We start from the raw sequence: 19,927 nt of genomic DNA on the forward strand, positions 1-19,927 counted from the left end.
ATTCTAGATGATGTTCTATACATCTAAATTAATTGCTGCATTTTTGTAGAATTGCAGACAGAGTAAAAGTCATCTCTCCACCTCTTAGCAATTAGACAATAATCTCTAACAAATTATTTTATGCTGTCTAACCATGCACGGCAGAAATACAGTTTATTTAACCTAGAATATCGAGATGCAGGCCCAGAGCTGAAGGTGAAAATAAATAAATACAGAATTGCTGTCTGTTCTAATCTGAGAGGGGAAAAATACCTTGTCCTCCAGTGTGAAAATTTATCAAACTACCATTCCTTCCCAAGAAAAAGAAAACACATCTGAAGATCAGGAAAAAAATGTTTCTTTTTGTTGTTTTATATCACGGCCATATATTTAGAGACAAAATTTTCTCTAGACAGGGAGTTGCAATCCCTTTCTTTCACATAAGGACTTCTCTGGTCAAATGACTTTTGGGAAGCTCAGCATAACTTCATTTTTCTTTTAGACTGGCTATATGTTTGGCAAAGGTATCTACTTCGCAGATATGGTGTCCAAAAGTGCGAACTATTGTCACACCTCTCAAATTGATCCTATTGGCCTAATCATGCTGGGAGAAGTTGCTCTTGGAAACATGTGAGTGATATCTTCTTACAGTGATAGCATGTAGAGCAGACATGTCAAACACAAGGCCCGGGGGCCAGATCCGGCCCGTGAAGTGGTTTCATGCGGCTCGCAAAGCCATCCTGGAAACAGTGAGGGAACGGCCCCCACTGCCTTGGCCCTGGCCCAGAGATCCACCTCCTGCCAGAGACCCTCAGATATGTCCCATTCCTGCCCAGGCCCCCATAGGCACCCTTGATGCGAACGATGTAGAGCTGGCCATGCCCACCCAGTAGGCCATACGCACTTTAGCCATGCCCACCCAGTAGGCCACACCCACCCAGGCCATACCCACCTGGCCCCCTGAGGGCAACCGCAATGCTGATGCGGCCCTCAATGAAATTGAGTTTGACATCCCTGATGTAGAGTATCAATTTAGATTTGAAAAGGTGTTTACTCTAAACAAAAATGTTCTTTCTGTGTCTCACAGCAAATGAGAAGCTATAGGAATTTGTACTGAAATATCTTACTCTGTTTTACTGGGGGGGGGAATATAAAGGAGGAGGCATTTTTTAAAAATTTGTGAAATATTGTTTCTTAAATGGTCATCCTCTCTGCTTGATAGGCTTGAATTGAAAAATGCTTCCCATATAACCAAGCTACCAAAAGGCAAACACAGTGTCAAAGGTAAGTGCCTGCTGGAAATGGTGTTGCTAACTTCAAGAACTTGGCCCAGATTTTTTTTTTATCAGGACACTGGAAAAATGCTTTACTGTTCAGTAATCTCTATAATCAGATTAATGTAATGTTAAGATGTCACCATCACCCTTCAAAAGGCATTCAGATGATAATTTTAGTTGAACCAAACTGATGACAGAAATTGAAAAATAGTATTAATCTATCACAGCTTGTGTAGCATGGATGCTATATATTTTAGGCAGAAAAATAAAACGAGTTGATCCAAGGTAATTTATCTAATAAATAATAAAACTTCATTAAGATTGCTATACTAAACTTGCTAAGAAGCAAGTCCTCTAGTTTGCAAAACTACTTTTTTAAAAAAAGATAGAATTGCACTGTCCATTTAAAAATATTTCTTTTTCCTAATCTTTCCTAAATAACTCTTGCTAAGTGAAGATAATCTTAAAACCGATCTATACCTATCAGCTTGCATTATAAGTGAATAGTTCCTCTCCAAATGTACAAGGCATCTTTGCCCAACCTGATGTCCTTCTGCAATGTCAGATTGAAGAAGATGGGAGCTTACAGGCCCAACTCATTTGCAAGTCATCAAGCTGGAAAAAGGGACAGATGGAAATCTTGGCCATTTATACACAATTTATTTATTTATTTATTTAATTAGTTTTCTATACTGCCCTATTCCCGAAGGACTCAGGGCGGTTTACAGGGCAATATTTAAAAGCCAATATAAATTAAGATAAAAATAGAATTAAAAGAATTAAATTAATAATAGCCCAACAATAAAACAATGTTAAAACTTAAAACTAAAAACCCCCTCAGTCCAGGCCAGATAGATCGAAAAGCCAGGTTTTCAGGTCCCGGCGAAACAAGCGCAGGTCGGGGGCAGTCCGGAGTTCCACAGGTAAATCATTCCAAAGGGCAGGCACTTACCTAGGAAGTGCAAATAGAATTTTACAAACAAAGGCTTGGATATATTGGCTGAATTGATTAGATTTCAAAATTGTGAGCAAAACTACAGAGCCTTTTCCAAGGCATTTAAATATACTATAAAGTGGTTGACCAGATACATCTTTGCAGTTCATAAGCAGGAGGTGAGATTGATAGCACTTCTGCTTCCTACCAGTTTATTTTTAAAACACTAGTTTTGATGCTACAGATAGTATGATACCATCGAGATAGTATGAGACCTGTAAACCTTAATCTTCTATGTACAATATTTGCCTAAGCCTTCTTTAAAACCATCTGCATTTGTCACCATCGGTATTTTATGGGAACAAATTCCATAGTTTAGCTATGTGATATTTTATCAATCCTTAAACTCCCCGTTTTTAACTTCACTTGTTAGCCCCTAAATTCTAATGTTGGGTATAGGAAGGGAAAAGTCTGTTCATATTTCTATATTATGAATATAAATGTATGATATCTCTATTTGTCACCTTTTAGGGGAACTATTCTATCCCCATAATTATTTTGCATGCTATATATTAACTGATCTCGTAATTCAGATCTGATGAGTTCCACTGTTTTTCAATATACATGTGAATGCATTAGATTTAATTACATATGTTTGTTTCCTATTTAGGTTTGGGCAAAACAGCCCCAGATCCCTCAGCCACTGTTTCTCTTGAAGGTGCAGATGTTCCTTTAGGAAAAGGAATTGCTTCTGGAATTAGCAATACTAGTCTTATGTATAATGAGTATCCTTTGATCAATATTAAAATAGAATATAAATAGCCATTGGGGTGACTGAAAGTGGTTGCTTCCAGGCAGGTGAATACTGTCAGCCTTAATGAATTTGGACTCTGGGCATTAGTATGTAAGTTACTTCTGCAGTTCTAGAATAAATATCCTTGACAATTACAAGAAACTGAAAAAAATGTAGGCTCTGCTGAAGTTTTAAAACCTGTACTTTTTATTTATTTATCCATGTATGTGCATGCTCCTTATTGCTAAAATTCTAAATATCTTAAGATATACGGTAAGTATCTTATATCTAAAAGCAATGAAAACTTATCAAAACATGATAAAACAGAACGATGCCGTAGGTCATGCAGTCAAAGGAAATTAATACTGTTCTCTCTTATTAGTTGCCTTCAGTTAAGTGGCATATGAGCTCACTAAACAAGTTCTGGATTTGAGTGTACTCCACGCTTCTCAAGTGGTAACTGGAGGACAGGAGAGAGCCTTTTTTCCAGTTGGTACAATTCTGGTTCTGGAGGACAGAGGAATTTTTGCTGTTCTTGTACCTTGATACTCTCAAGTTGACCACTGCATCATGCCACATAGAATTACGTTTAGTGGTAATTCAGAGGCCATACTTTGGTTTAAAATACAGTATCAGTTAGGAACTTTAGCAAGTGCTTTATTAAGACTATCATGCCACTGATTTGTCAGTATGCTGCCTTTCAGAAACATAGGGCTAAAATCCTAGAATTCCCATCCATCTGAAGACATTTTAGAAATTGAGAGGGCTTGGAGGGATGGCCTTTATGTCTTCCTATTTTATTTGGCAATACAGAAGAACACAGCAAAAATGACTTGTTTTTTTCCTTCATTCGTTCATTTCTTCAGATACATTGTCTATGATATTGCTCAGGTAAAACTGAAGTATCTGCTGAAATTAAAGTTCAACTATAAGTATACAACTCTTTGGTGAAGATCAGCTTCTTGGAATTAATAATACAAATGTTTTTGAACCCCTCCTTTATTTTATTTTTTTGATAAATATGCAAGATTAGATGAAAAATGTTATGAGCAATATTTGTGCTTCCCCCCCACCTTTTCTTCTCCTTCCGCCACTGGGCTTATTCTAGTTTGGACATACTGTACATCTTTAACTAACAACAACCCCCACTCCCCCAAAAGGGAGGGGAAGTCAATAACCCTTGAATTAAACTTTTAGTAAAAGAGACAAGGAAGACAAATTTAGAATCATTTACACACTGCTTTTCTTCTTTTTCAAATCTTCCTTAATTTGTATTCTGAATAAATGTTAATGTGTTTATTTTGAAGTAAAATAAAAGCTACTTTCATACTAATGTTTTCTTGTATGCAAAATACAGTACTTCTGTATAAGGGTAAGAAGTCAAGTGTAATGTTTATGGAACCAATCCTAACCTATTGCTTAGTAAACAACTGTGTTAGATGATTGTGTATAGAAGGAGCAGCAATCTTTTTGGAGTTGGCAACTTTGCTTTTATGCTGCATGCTGGGAAAAGTGAGTGTGCTCAGGCATGTGTGGAATCTAGCATGTTTCAAAAAAAGTGCTACAGACCTAGCACAAGCATAGCACCTCTCTACCATTCATTGAAATAATTGTCTTATTGCAGGCTTTTGTGTGACCCTGAAAAAAAGATGATAGTATCACCAAAACTTCAATAACTTTAATGTTTTGACTCTGCCATAATGCTTTCACGCTTGTGCAGAAGCCTAAATTAGAAGAGCTGTTTTATGAATGATAGCTGTGGTTGTTTGCATGAGGTTTGAAGTATTTTTCAAATTATTTTTGAAGATGCAAAGCCCTAATATGCATATCCCCCTCATGTACTCATAGATGCCATTCATTCTTACATATGTACACCTCCTTCCTTTCCCGTTATCTTTAGCAGACTTGTTGATGAGGAGGAAGAAATAATTTTCATTTTTACACCCACAACTTAGCAATCTGTTTCTATATTGCTATATTTCTTCATTAAAAAACAAGTACTTTGCATGCTGCATCATGTGAGGAGTAAGGCACCTACTGTACTGCTTTGCACACTACTACCATTCTCTGACATTGGGTTGCATGTTTCTTACAGATCATGCCCAGCTGCAATATCAAACTCCAGAATAATTATGTTGCCCTTTTATTTATTTAACAAATAATTATAGCTGCCCAGCTCTCACAGATTGCGTAATGTACAACATTAAAAATTCACAATTTAACCATGGTGGCAACAGAATCAATCAAGACACATGATTCATTCCAAATGGGGTCCTCAAGCCCACAGGCACAACCATATCTTCAAGATCTTGCAGAAAAACAGTGTGTGGGCCAATCTTATCTCTGGGGTAATGATGTGCCAAAGCGAGAGAACTACCATAGAGAAAACCCTTTTCCTAAGTACCACCAAATGTACTTGCTCGATAGTTGGACCTGCAAAATACTCTGCCTTCCTGCTCTGGTGGGCTGGGTAGATATTGGGAGAGGCGGTCTGTCAAATAACCTGGCCCCAAGTTGTAGGCTTGTAAAACAATTGTAGGCATGTGTAACAGCCATAGATACAGATGTTTTGGTTCCTTCCAGTCTTTGTGCACAATTTTACCTTGCATTAAGTTTTATAATAACACACAGAGCTGGACCTGTTTTTACTATGGCTTTGCATCCCAAACATGATATTTAGTCACCAACTGTCAAAAGGAAGTACACTTAATGGCTAGTCAGAGTGAATGGCAAATCAATGATAACACTGAAGAAGCTGATACTTCTTTGCCAAACCCATGTAGCCACATAATGCCCACACATCATTTTAATTCACTACAAGAAAGTAATTCCTCATGTTCGACCTTGCTTTTTTCCACTTTTATGGCTCAACTGCAGCTTTGTCTTGTAACAATCAGAATAGAAATGAAATGAACTTTGCTGCAAAGGTAAACTGCACACTAAATAAAATAATAAATGGTGAACTAGTTGTACACATGTGAAAGTTTTAACTAACTTGAATTTTCAGACCTCTATGCTTTGAAATAAAAATAAAAGATCAATATCTCTGTGCAATAGAAAGGCAGTTATGTATTGTAATAGATTATTTAGGACCAGTTATGTCCTAAAATTTCTGCTCTAAGAACCACCTTTTTATCTATGATCTGTATAAAACATGTAAGTATTTTTCTTATACATGATTTATTCTGGTAACGTGTACTTAATTTTGTCACTTCACATGATTAACAGACAAAACAGGACCTAATAGGAAGAGAAGTATATAGAGATTAATGCTCAGCTATCTATAAATGTTATAAGGCAAGGATTCCAGGATCTTACTTAGATTGCCCAGGCATTATTATACACAGGGCTTTTTTTGTCATACAATGCTCAGAACGGCGTTCCGGAACCTTTTTTGGATGGAACCTTGTAGGGTAGGCAAGGCGGGTTGTATGACATGTGTGAGTTCCGACACCTTTTTCTTTCACAAAAAAGCACTGATTATACATATAGTTTAAAAGGGTAATTGGGATGTAAATTGCAAATTACTTTTGAGCAGGGGGTCCTCTGGAAGATCATAGTGCGATCCTGACATGGATGATTACATTTTATTGATCTTGAAAAGAAGAGTTCACTGTGTGTAGCTACATTTCCAATTGTTTGTCGGGATATATAGCTAAGCAGTTACACCTCAGCAGCTGGCATAGCTAGGAGGTTTCACCCTGATTAGATGTTGACAGACAAGGGAATCTTTGAAAAGTCCCAGAAGATGGCAAACTTTCTTTTAATGCTGACAGAAAAGACCATATGGGTTGTTAATTATTAAATTTATATCTTGGCTTTTCTCTAAACATTCAAGGAAGCACATTCTTTCCATTTTTTCTTCCTATTTGAGGATTTATTTTTTTAAAATACAGATTTTTTTCAACTGTCCTTGTAGAAATATGTGGGAGATAAATCTTTTTATAGCTTTATAGGACAAAAAGAGTTGTCTGTGGTCAGAAGTTAACCCGTGGCAACAAAAAATCGGCACCTCTTTGGAAAGATAATTGGCTTCATGCTGCGTTTGCCAAATGGTAATTTCATGCAAGTCCATGCAAAATCCATATTAATCTAGCTTCAAGAATGAGAATGAGAATGTAGGCATTGCTATCAGTAGCTCTGAATTATAATCAGTATTCATGACACCCAAATCAACCTCAGAAAGATTGCTTAATGTCTGTATACATCCTATCCTTTAAAACAGGCATGTCAAACTTGTTACGTTGCACGACGTATCGTGACTTTTTTCCCATTGCCAGCAATGGGGTGGGCGCAGTTTCAGTATGATGGGCCGGCAGTTTGCCTGCTTTAAAATCAATTTATGCTCTTTAAATACAAGAAAGATAATTTTAGACATTTTCATTTATAGAGGACAACATGGATGGCCATAGCACTTAAGACATATATACCGCTTCACAGTGTTTTACAGCCCTCTCTAAGCAGTTTACAGAGCCAGCATATTGCCCCCAACAATCTGGGTCCTCATTTTACCAATCTCAGAAGGATGGAAGGCTGAGTCAACTTTTAGCCAGTGAGAATCAAACTGCCAGAAGTCAGCAGAAGTAGCCTGCAGTACTGCATTCTAACCATCGTGCCACAGGCCAAGCTTGAGGTGACAGGTTTGTCAACAATAACTCCTAGTTTAGGAATAGCTGCAATTGGCACATAAAGTGAAGCTGTGCAGGTCCTTTTGACCACATCTTTACCTGTTCCTCCTAAAAGAGCTATGAATCCAGGAAAAAACCCAGATTGCAGAACTGATTTACATGCAGGAGTGCAACTCCATCCAAGGGATGATTTTCCCCAGTAGCTTCATGTAGATCAGGGGTGTCAAACTGCCGGCCCGCCACATCATGGGGAAATAGTTCCGATGTGTCGCGCGACATCACGTGACATTGCGAGTTTGACACGTCTGATGTAGATGTTGAACAGCAGAGGAGAGACCCCAAGACATCCTACACTACACAGCCTGAGAGCTTGACCTCTTCACCGACTGGAACTGCCCATTCAGGAAAAAAGCGCACACTTCCAATATTTGCAGGTATCCCAGGTTATTATGGTCAATAGTAGTGAAGGATGTTGGGGGAAAAATCAAGCAGGATCGTGAGCATTACACTCTCACTATTATATCTCAACCCAAGGTCAACAAAAATCAATGCAGTCTTAAGTCCTATAACCAGGCCTAAAGCTAGACAAAAAAGAATTGAGATAATATGCTTTTCATGATGTCTTCTTCACTTGCTCTCCTGTCATTTCTTCAGCAACCTTCCATAAGGGGAAGTTGGAAAAAAAATGTAATTAAGACAACTAGGATGAATGATTGAGGAGGGGGCACACAACATGTCCCTTCAAAGTAGGTGGCATTATCTCCTCTCACAAAGTCATATTAACCACCATCTGCATCCAGCCTCCTCTCATGCTGGCAGCTTTTGCTAGCCAAATGGAGTAGGAATCTAATCAACATGTTGGGGAGTTTACATATCCTAGAACCCCATCTACTTCCTTGGGATCAACAAGTTCACACATATTCCAGATCCTTCCCAGATGATATTCTATCTTATCAATACAATTTGTCCAGTAGCCAGTGCCAGGTTACATCATATAACCCAGAGGGGTATGTGAAATATACAGGGCTTTTTTTCTCATAGAACGCTCAGAACGGAGTTCCGGCACCTTTTTTGGATGGAACCTTGTAGGGTAGGCAAGGCAGGTTGTATGACAGGTGTGAGTTCCGGCACCTTTTTCTTTTACAAAAAAAGCACTGGAAATATATGAATTTATGTGACACAATGTCCTACATATGTTCTTGCACATAGCTGTAATTGAAACAGTAAGATCAGTGATTTTTATATTTCAATCTGTAGTGATTTTTAATCTGATTATGGCCAGATCTCATCTAAAAATCATGATAAAATATATAATATATAGTGTACAGTATGTTTAAATATGTGTTGTTACACTTGAGAGCAAGCAACTAAATTTCATTTTTAATGTGTGCCGTTGTGCCTACAGTAAAAAAATGACAATAAAGATTATCTAATCTAATAAAAGCATTTTTATCACTTATAAAAATCATACAAAATCCAAATGCCCCAATTTTATTGCTAATTAGACCTGTGCCATATCTAGCAATGTTGAGTGACACCAAGACATTGCAATTGTCATAAATATGAATCAATTGCCAAGTGTCTGAATTTTGATCATGTTGCCTTGGTGATGCTGCAACAGTCAGAAGCTTGAAAACCAGTCATAAGTAACTTTTTAGTGCCATTTTAACTTTGAACAGTCACTAAACAAACTGTTGTAAATCGAGGACTGCCTGTACAATCTGCTGTCCAGAATACAGAATAACAGAGTTGGAAGGGGCCCTAGAGGTCTTCTAGTCCAACCCTCTGCCTGAGCAGGAGACCCCGTACCATGCCAGACAAATTAAGTGTCCAATCTCTTAAAAACCTCCTGTGATGGAGCACCCACCGATGAAGCTAGCGACCAGATGCGGCCACTGCATGCTGCCGTCCATTTTTCCCCAACTCGTTTCCTCGCCTTATGGCAAAATAACAGTCAAACTGTCCTGAAACTGTAACAACTTTTTTCGCCGAGCCCGAAGAACAGCAAGAGACAGTCGAGTTCCCGCCTGGTTCTTCGTAGAGCCCGGGCAAATCGAGCGACTCGCTCACGTCCCGCCTTCTCCCACCAGTCAGGCAAGCGAGAGAGGACTCCGTCTCCTCCCCCACAATGCACCGCGACAGGCAGCCTTTGAAAAAGCGGCGCGGCTCCTTCAAGATGGCGGAGTTGGATCAGCTGCCTGACGAGAGTGAGTAGCGAGCTCTGCCCCTCGCTCTGCCCCTCCGCCAGTCCTTCCGGCTCACCTACTCCTGAAATACAGGTTCTAGCTACCGGACACTTCTTCTGCTCCCTGGTCCTGAGTCATAGTCTGGGTCTTGCTTCTGCGCCGGTGCTTGCGACTTCTTTTGTTGCTCCTGCTGCTGCTGCTGCTGCTGTAGTAGTAGTAGTGGTAGTAGTAGTTAGGAGCCGGAGCTGCGCGGGGCCGGCGTCACAATCTTCTCTCTCGGTGCCTGGCCCAGCTGTTTCCTGACGGCCTCTCTCTCTCGAGTTTGGAAGGGGGGTTGAGGGGGAGAGGCCAACCGAGCAGGGCCGGAAGCCGCTATTATATAAGCTGCCCTTCTCCTGGTGGGACTGAGCCGCACCCAGAACCCCGAGACTTGGAGCAGGCCGAAACCGGGATTGGCTCCGTCCTTCGCAGGGAAGAATGCACGCTTTTAAAAAGCGAGCAGAGAAGCCTTGTGTAGGGCAGTGAGAGGCATTACGCCTCTCTGGGGTAGGCAGGGACAGCGAGTACAGCTTCATCCCTTAAACAAAGTAAGGGTGATATTTGTCTTACTGTGAGCATCCTTCTAAGTAGTTGTCATGACTTTAGCCTCCGGTATGCTTGGAGATATTTGTCTGTTTGACTTTTACTCTGAGGAGAAGTGCGCTGGTTCGTAGGAAACTGTAGCGTATTAAGTACCGGTTTATGCCTACCTCTTCTCTTGTATATACCAATCTTCTATATATCAAAATGATAGTGTTGTTTATATAGGTGAGAAATCTTTTAATGGTCTGTAAATAAAAAAGCAAGTCACACGTAGTCCTGTTTCGATGGTTGTCTAGATTTGTTGTTAATTGCGAGGTCATGTCCAACCCATCGCGACCCCAAGGACAACGTTCCTCCAGGCCTTCCTGTCCTCTACCATCTTCTGGAGTCCATTTAAGCTCACGCCTACTGCTTCAGTGACTCCATCCAGCCACCTCATTCTCTGTTGTCCCCTTCTTCTCTTGCCCTCAATCTTTCCCAGCATTAGGCTCTTCTCCAGTGAGTCCTTCCTTCTCATTAGGTGGCCAAAGTCAACTTCAGGATCTGGCCTTCTAAAGAGCAGTCAGGGTTGATCTCCTCTAGGACTGATCAGTTTGATCTCCTTGCAGTCCAAGGGACTCACAGGAGTCTTCTCCAGCACCATAGTTCAAAGGCCTCAATTCTTTGGTGCTCAGCCTTTCTTATGGTCCAGGTTGTCTACATACTATATATTTAAACAATTTGTGTATTATATCTGGGAAATTATGCTACTATATTGTGAGTGGCCCCATATGTATGGTGAAATTAGTAGACTAGCAAAATTATTGAAAGCAAAGTCAAATGTTTTAAACTGAAAATCGAAGGTACACCTCTGAAAGTACTGACTGAACAATTGGGGATAGAGCAGCAATGAACAAATATCAGATATGAAGAACTAATTTTGTTTTATATAGAATCCTGACATTCAACTGTCAGACCTTGTTGGAAATCATTTCCCGGAATTAAATTAAAATCAGGACTTGAATGCATGGCGTACTTCTTCCTTATATAAATATAAATCTGCATCACTCCATGCTTCTTATATTCAGCGCTGTAATTTAAGGAGAAGATTGAATTCTTCATTACTAGTATTGCAGAAGAAATTCTGATCCCCTGCAAATCACTTCAATATAGACTGCTTAAGTCAAATGCTGAGAGCATGACTATCACATTTTGTTGATACTTCGATGTACTAGAAACATTCTTCTACATGGGGAATAAATTATGTTTTAAATAAGATTAAGTTTTATTCACATCTAAATTATTATTGTAATCTCATGCCATTCCAAATATACCACCTAAGGCACATAACCTTAGGTTTCTGTAAATATTGCTGGAGTTTAGCTTTCATAAACTCCAGACAAAATTGACAGCCAGAATCTAACATCTGGTTAGAAAAGCCTGTTTCTGATATTGATTTAATTCTTTCAAATGCTGAGGTTTTCTAGTTCAGAAGTTTAATTTGTAGGCTGGGATTCATGTGATTATATATTTCTTATACAAGAGGTCACAGCTGTGGAAATACTAGGTATTAGAGTCTACTAAGTTCTACATCTGGCTATGAAGATTCTCAGAGGACAGAGATTTAGAATAATATTTGAGGAATTTCTGATTCTACAAAGCAAGCCTTTTTAGAGCTGTCACCTGCATAAATACATGCCCATATACTGAGAAGACAGTTTAAATTAACATGCATATAATTAAAGTTCATTTTTAGAAAATTAGATACCGTAATTCTCAAACAATCTGCTATCTAAATTCCCCAATTTAAAGTAAAACCCTAAATATATTTTTGAGGAAAACAAGTTGAAGTACGTTGGATGCCAGAATAGGGCTGCAAAGCATAGTACTGTATAGACTGTATTAGACATGTTTATCAATTTCTTATTGCTGAGTAAATAAGGCTTATGATTAGCCAATCTGGTTGAGAAAACTTGCATTGCTTTATGACATAGAGAAACATCTTATTAGCTTAATACAACAATGTATGAATTGGTGATTATAAAATAGAAATAACTTATAATAAATACATTATTTGTTGGTATGGAATCATTTGGCAGTATGAACATGGCAGGTTATTAATTTAACAAATTTCTCCAATCTATAGAACATTCTATTAAGGTTAGCCACCTGAAGAAATAATTTCAGGTGTAGCATTGTAACTGTCCATGTTTGTAAGTTTCTGGAATGCATCTGACAGAATACTGGACTAGATAGGACAGTGGCTTGATTCAACAGACTGTTGCATCTTCCTACATCTTATCTTTGTTGTTATTGAGCTAAAACTCTGTTGGTGAAGATATAATCCTTCATCAAAGGAGAATTATTAAAATATATTAAAATAAAATTTAAAAGTGTTCATAGCTTCCTCTTCTTAAAGAAAAACCTGATCTGGTGCATAGATATATAAACCCAACAATTGTAGGTTATATTATTTCATCTTGAACTATTTCAGTTCCTTAATGTAAAATTTTATAAGCCATGTGTAGGATTTACTATTTCAGTGTGATCTACACACTCAAATAATATAACAGTATTATAGTAAAACTAAAGAGATACTAAAGCATCTTCTGTAATGTTGAATAAACAATATACATTCAAACTCCACTGAAAGTTTCCTTTGTGGTCATCCTCTGTTATACCTTGTATGAAATTGCAATAAATGTATGGTAATAAAACAGATTATCCATTGATATGAGACTTTGATCCTGATTTGCAGGGAAGTAAAATTTATGGTGTGACCATTTGAATGTAACAAGTTTATTAAAATTTGAGAAATAAGCAAGCACAAATCCCTATAGCATCAAACTGTGATTTAATATACATTAATTTATACTACTATGCTGCTGGTGTTTTGTTTTACATTTTAATTTTGTTTTACATTTTAATGTTGCTTTTTTGCAACATTAAAATATTTTTAATAAAGCTGTAGATTTCCAGAGTTATATTTATTTGTATACAATACGAGTCTGTAAATGTTCTAAAATCAGTTTACATCTATATATATATGACTTAAATGCTGTCTTTTTAACATCAAAATACGAAGTCAATATATTAACAGTGAGTACAGAAAAGTGGAACAGCAAATCTACCATTTCATCCTTAATTTTGCTGTGCCATGCTGACTAAGCAGAAGTTGTGTAAATTTGGGGAAATGGTAAATTAGCAGTGCCAACTTCAGTGCTAGCCTACTTGAAAGGCTTGGATTGGATCCATCTAGAATAATATAATGTCTTTGAACCTGTTCTCAACTAATGAATTTAAAGACTGAGCTCTTAAATTTGTCAGATGTAAATGCAGCAAGACTAATAACTTTATTATTAGAAATAACATGACTTTATTGAGTTTTGTTATTTGTTTCAGGTTCATCAGCAAAAGCCTTGGTTAGTTTGAAAGGTAGGACAACCAGATTATTTCTTCATATACAGTGTTCGTGAATTTTACAAAATTCTTATTTAAGGAGTATTATGACTGAATGTATACATTGCACAAGCTGCAGTATTTTTAACCATAGTTTGTTGGACAAGATACAGTAGCTTTGTTCACATAGCATCAATCATAAAACCATAATTTGCAAGTGAAGTGCCTGGGTTTATGCATCATAGTGAGCCCAAGCAAGTCATGATTTAATGAGTTGTATGAACCCATTTTATAAGTTGCCTACTCATTTGTAGCAGCAATTGGTTAACCTTGTACAAAGCAAAATTGGCACCAACTAGTATTTGAATGAGAGAGAAGTTGTAGGATAAATGTTCATAAAGTGACTATATAAATATGGAGTCAAGTGATTATATTTATTGAATCAAGCTCAACTCAAAAGGTTTAACTTCAGATGACATCAGATTAGCTGGAATGTATTTACAGAGGATGGCATTTGTGGAGAAATTGAGTATGTGCATCTGTGTATAAGCATATGTGTAATGAACTTCAATTTATTATGCTCTGTTTATTTTATTTTTGTATATGCTGCTTTTCTGTTAAACATCCAGTGATCAAGCAGACATATTCAGTATTTCTGTGAAAACAGCCAATAAATAATAAAGGAAGGCAAATAAATTAATGGGTAAAACAAAGATTAAGTTAATCCACAAAACTTTCCAGAATGAAAATTTTAACTATGCAAGAAAAATATGAAATGAATTTATCTGAATATAAATATGTATTTATTCTACAATACATTTCTAGATAGTTTTCCTGTATAGAAATAAGAATGTGAAGTTGAAGAAGATAAATAAATTGAGAAGAGTTTCCAATTTTGCTTTCATAGGCATGAAATGGAAAATTTGGGGTCCATTTAAATATCAAAATTATTTTTTCTTTGAATATTGTATCTTAAGAAATTTGAAACTTTAACTCAATATTTTTTTAAATTCTGCATTAAAAATCAAATGTATCATTTTAAACTCTACTTTAAAAAGTACTGTAATCCATCATTTTGAAATGAATATTATATTTTTCCCCTAAAATGCTCAGGATTCCCCCTCAGACTGGAAAGAGAAAACATTTAAACACACACACACACACACACACACACCCCTCTTCCTTTTTGGGGTAAGCAATATTATGCCACATCCTAAAAAAGTAAGCCAAAGAAATGCAAGGCATGAGGTAAGAAAAGAATTTCATTAACTCCTCCAGCTGATTTTCTGGATTTTTTCCGTTGTCATATTTAGTATATTTTATGAGTCATTCCTTTTATTTGATCAAACCATCTCAGCATGCTTCTTTTGTACTGATTTGTATTCAACCCACTATTCATTCTTGATACTATTTAGTATCTTAGTATTTTATTCTCATTGCATTCAGCTTTTATATTTCTTCTGGCATACCGAACTCTCTTTCCTATATAATAAAGTACACAGCTAACATGCATAGCTGTTTTCACTTCTTTCAACAAACATTCATTCTTTGTACAGACTACATACTACTCACAACCATTCTATCAACATTTGTATATTATAAATTTTTCCATCCACTTTCCCATATTTTACAAAAGCAAAATACATAATCCTATGTTGTTTTCAATATTTATGAAAAACATTTATGTAAAAAACACTATTTCTCTGCTATGGCCTTTGAAAAATTAATTTTTATAATCCTATAAAAATTATATGACTATAATTGATTTGTTGTATCATACAACCTAATACTGCTTAGAGAATGCTGTAAAGCACTATGAAGCAGTATTTAAATCTAAGTGTGATTGCTATTTGTGCTACAATCATTTGGGTCCTTGACCAACAATACAGCATTACATGGATATAAAACTGAATACGCATTCACATCCCAGATAAATACACTTCTAATTTCAACACAAATGTTCCATATTCATTCATAATTACATTAAGCATGAGTAAACATGAGACATCTCTTCCTTACCCCATCCAATGTTGAGCCATTTATTAAGCATTCAGTTCTCACATAGTCTATTTCTATCATGTAACATTTTTGTGCATTCAGTAATTAACATTCAAGTCTGTATTCACACAAGAATTCCACAAATCAAGTTATTCACTTTATCATACACTTCCTATGAATCAACTAGTATATAATATTCTTTTGTATATGTTTTTAATGAGCTGAAGAAGAACAAATCAAGTCTGTACATCTCCTGCCAAACAGAAAGCACAGTGCACGTTCCAGATTTTGTTCATTATCATCTAACATTCCCTTTCAATCAGAATTCTGCCAAAACCTTCCAGATACAATTAACTGAATAGTCCATGTACAATACAGGTAGTCCTCAACTTACAACAATTCATTTAGTGACCATTCAAAGCTACAATGGCACTGGAAAAGTGACTTATGATCATATTTCACACTTAAGACAGTTGTAGCATCCCCTTGGACATATGATCAAAATTCAGACGCTTGGCAATTGACTCATATTTATAACAATTGCAGTGCCCCGAGGTCATGTGATCACCTTAAACAAGTCACACAGTCACTTCTCAAGCATCTAAATTTATTTCTCTAGTACATCATCAACACCCAGCTTTACCATATTCAAGACTCCTACACAGGGTTCACCATTGCTTTTTTTCTTCCATGCTATCATTTACAGCATTTGTTTAAATTCCACTTTTCAATATGTCACTATTATTCCGATACAAATGTTTAAAATACACCAGAATTCGTCATTTCTGTTTCATCCTACATCATTTCATCATTTTATGGAGTGCTGGAGACTCCTTATTTATCTCTCTTCATGCAATTAATTTCAAAACAACTTTTTATTTCCATCAAAATTACTTTGCACTTTTTTGCCTCTTTCAGTCTTTCAATCTTGATAATTTCTTTCTTTTGTCTATAGCCACAGTACTTTCCTTGCAGTTAAATATATTTTCTTTCTCAATATACAGTGGATATAGAAAGTCTACACACCCCTGTTAAAATGGCAGGTTTTTGAGATGCAAAAAAAAATTCACACTAAGATAAATCACATCAGAATTTTTTCCACCTTTCATATAAGATATAAGGTGTACAATTCATCTGAAAAACAAACTGAAGAGAAAATAACAATAAAAAACATAACATGGTTGCATAAAGGTGCACACCCTTAAACTAATGCTTGATTGAAGCATCTTTTGATTTATGACAGCATTCAGTCAGTGTGATACATCAGCCTTGGGGAATCTTTGCCTACTTTTCCTTGCACAAGCGCTCCAAATCTGTTAGATTGCAAGGGCATCTCTTGTGCACAGCCTTCTTCGGGTCACCCCCACAGATTTTTAGTTAGGTTCAGGTCCCAGGCTTTGGTTGGCTCCAAAACTTTGATCTTCTGGTGAAGCTATTATTTTGTTGATTTGGAGGTAAGTTTTGGGTCACCAAGATGTGAAATTCTTCTTCATCTTCAGTATTTTAGCAGAGGCTTGAACATCTTGTGCCAAAATTGACTGAAATTTGGAACTGTCATAATTCTTGTTCCAAAAGTACAAAGCATAATGCTGCCACCACCATGCTTCACTGTGGGTATGGTGTACTTTTGCTGATGTGCACTCTTGTTTTTGCACCAAACATACACTTTAGAATTATGGCCATAAAAGTTCAACCTTGGTCTCATCAGCCAATAACACATTTTTCCATGTGCTTTTGTCAGACTTGATATATGTTTTTGTAAATCCAGCCAGGCTTGGATGTTTTTCTTTATAAGAAAAGACTTCCATCTTGCCTTCCTTTCCCATAGCCCAGACATATGAAGAATCCCTTAAATTATTGTCACATGTAGTACGTACCCAGTACTTGCCAGAAATTCCTTCAGCTCCTGGCAGGTGTGTACTGACTACTATTTAACATCAGTTTGAATGTGATTGTTTAATTCTGAACACAGCCACATCCCTACCTATAAGTGTGCAGACTTAATGCTACCACATTATGTAAGTTTTTTTTATTAGAGCTTGTTTTTCAATTGAATTGTATCTTATATGTTATTAAGGGTGGAAAAATATTTGAAGTAATTTAACTTGGTCTCCTTTTTTCATCTCAAAAACCTGACATTTTAAGAATGTGTAGACTTTTATATCCACTATACATGCTATGCATTTTAGCCTTTTCGGTTAAACCAAACGTTCACTTCCACTTAGTTGATGAACTTTATTTCATAAGATTAATTCAGATCTATTACGTATTTCCCATTTCTTCTGTATTCTGCCATATGCTATAATTTTCATCATAGGTTTTTCTCCACAGGCCATCAGAGTTTTGGTTAACTAGGCTTTCACATAACTTTTTAGTTAAAAAACGGGTTGCACAAAATTACCAGCCCAAGTTACACTATGCCACACAGCACTTCCGGCTGATAAGTTCTAACTTTGTGAATTAAAATCAATGTTTATACAAAGTTGATGCCAGTTGCAGTAGTATCAGATGGGGGGGTGTTTCAAGATGATGGTTGCAATGCGACAATCAATGTTTCACCCTTTTGTGCATGTATGCAACGTTGATACACATACCAAAGATGTAGGGTTTCTATTGCCACAATTACAGTCTTGCTTTATTTTCCACACATCCTGCAGATACCACTGTCCAATTTTGTCCGGGGCATATTAGCAAGTTTGTCCCTGATGGATCATTGTGAAGCAAATGCTACTCCCCCCTCCCTTTATGGGGGAGGGAGGTATAATTTAATCTGAAAATAAAAATCAGGTATAAGAATACAAATATAATTGATTGGGTTTAAGAGCAAAGAAAGCTGAAAAATTGTTTCTGAAAATATACTGCTAGGGTTGAACTGAAATCATACAACTTGAAATTTATTTCATGTAAATGCCCAGAATAAGAATGTAATTGACATAATTCATATTTTAATATTAAGAATATGTATAATTTGTAAAAGGAATTATATTTAAACTATATAACTTATTCATAACAGAGGGAAGTTTATCAAATACATGGAATGAAAAATTCAGTTCTTTGCAGAAAACACCCATCTGGAAAGGCAAAAATGTAGGGGTTACTGTAGAAATGGTAAGAAGCAACTTTTATCTTTATAAGTTGATTTAATACATGTTTGTCCATCATTCTTCCAAAACACTGTGTTCTTGTCTGGTCTAGTCTACAAAGCTAGTTAAACCTATTTCTTTTCTTTTCCTTTCCATTGTAAGATATGAAGGGTGCAAATTATTTTTGCTTGATTATAAAACAGGAAAGTTAACATTTTTGATGAAAACGGAAAGAAAAATCCTGTGCACACTTGTTAAAAAAGTATCTTGCTTCTAAGTACAGGGAGGCATTCACCAAGAGGGCTTGTTGTAGTCATTCTAATTTGAGAAATCTCTCAGGAAGCAAGCCGTAAGGGTGACAGATTCTGAAGTTATTGTAAGTCTCTCCAAGTCTACCTGTTCAGGTGCCTTGAACAATTGGGTTTTTAAATCTTTTTTTGGTTTGGTTTGTGTCTTCAGTGTTGACTCTTGGCAACTGTTTGGACAAGTCCGTGCACTTTTCTTGGCAAGATTTCAGAAGTGGTTTGTCATTGCCTGCTTCTGAGAGAGAGTGACTAACCCAAGGTCACCCCTCTGACTTTGTGCTTAAAGTGAGACTAGGCATCACAGTCTCCCAATTTCTAAGCTTTAACTACTATAACAAACTGACTTTGTTTTGCGATAGAAGTTAATCCATCAGATATACAGTACCTCAAAGGTATGAAGTTAGTCTCTACAATGAACTTGGCTGCAGCCATCTTGCTCGTTCTAGGTTGCCACTAAGTTTCATACAAAAGAAAATTATGTGGAAGACAGTTTGGAAGAAGAATTTTCCCTCCTTGTCCATGGGTAGAATTCAATGCTGATCATGGAAATTTGACTGTGATGCTTCTACTGTAACAGAGTTAGGCGTTAATGTTGGAGTAAGGAACAGCATCCCTTATTCCAGGGGTGTCAAACTGCCAGCCCATTGCCGGCAATGGGGAAAAAAAGTCACGACACGTCATGTGACATTGCGAGTTTAACACCCCTGCCTTATTCCATTCCTATTTTAGCTACAAAGTGTTGTGATTCAGGGTCAGCCTGTGGGTTCGGCAGCTGGGTCGGATG

General features: G+C 36.9%; 2 protein-coding genes across 2 annotated transcripts in view; both read left to right on the forward strand.

Annotated features, from left to right (window-relative positions):
- Positions 1–4,338, forward strand: part of PARP1 (poly(ADP-ribose) polymerase 1) — a 44,237-nt gene extending 39,899 nt beyond the window's left edge. The window contains exons 20-23 of the mRNA XM_081313564.1: positions 482–609; positions 1,202–1,263; positions 2,861–2,975; positions 3,850–4,338. Of these exons, the coding sequence (XP_081169690.1) occupies positions 482–609; positions 1,202–1,263; positions 2,861–2,975; positions 3,850–3,934 (390 nt within the window). The 3' untranslated portion in view covers positions 3,935–4,338. The remainder of the gene's footprint in view (positions 1–481; positions 610–1,201; positions 1,264–2,860; positions 2,976–3,849) is intronic.
- Positions 4,339–9,739: 5,401 nt separating this feature from the next.
- LIN9 (lin-9 DREAM MuvB core complex component) overlaps positions 9,740–19,927 on the forward strand; it is a gene marked incomplete at its 5' end in the record, with an annotated part of 32,332 nt that continues 22,144 nt past the window's right edge. Inside the window, 3 exons of the mRNA XM_081312790.1 lie at positions 9,740–9,818; positions 13,761–13,793; positions 18,769–18,863. Coding sequence (XP_081168916.1) covers positions 9,740–9,818; positions 13,761–13,793; positions 18,769–18,863 — 207 coding nt within the window. The remainder of the gene's footprint in view (positions 9,819–13,760; positions 13,794–18,768; positions 18,864–19,927) is intronic.

The sequence above is a fragment of the Vipera berus genome, assembly GCF_964194415.1.
Source record: "Vipera berus genome assembly, chromosome: 1".
Lineage (NCBI taxonomy): Eukaryota > Metazoa > Chordata > Lepidosauria > Squamata > Viperidae > Vipera > Vipera berus.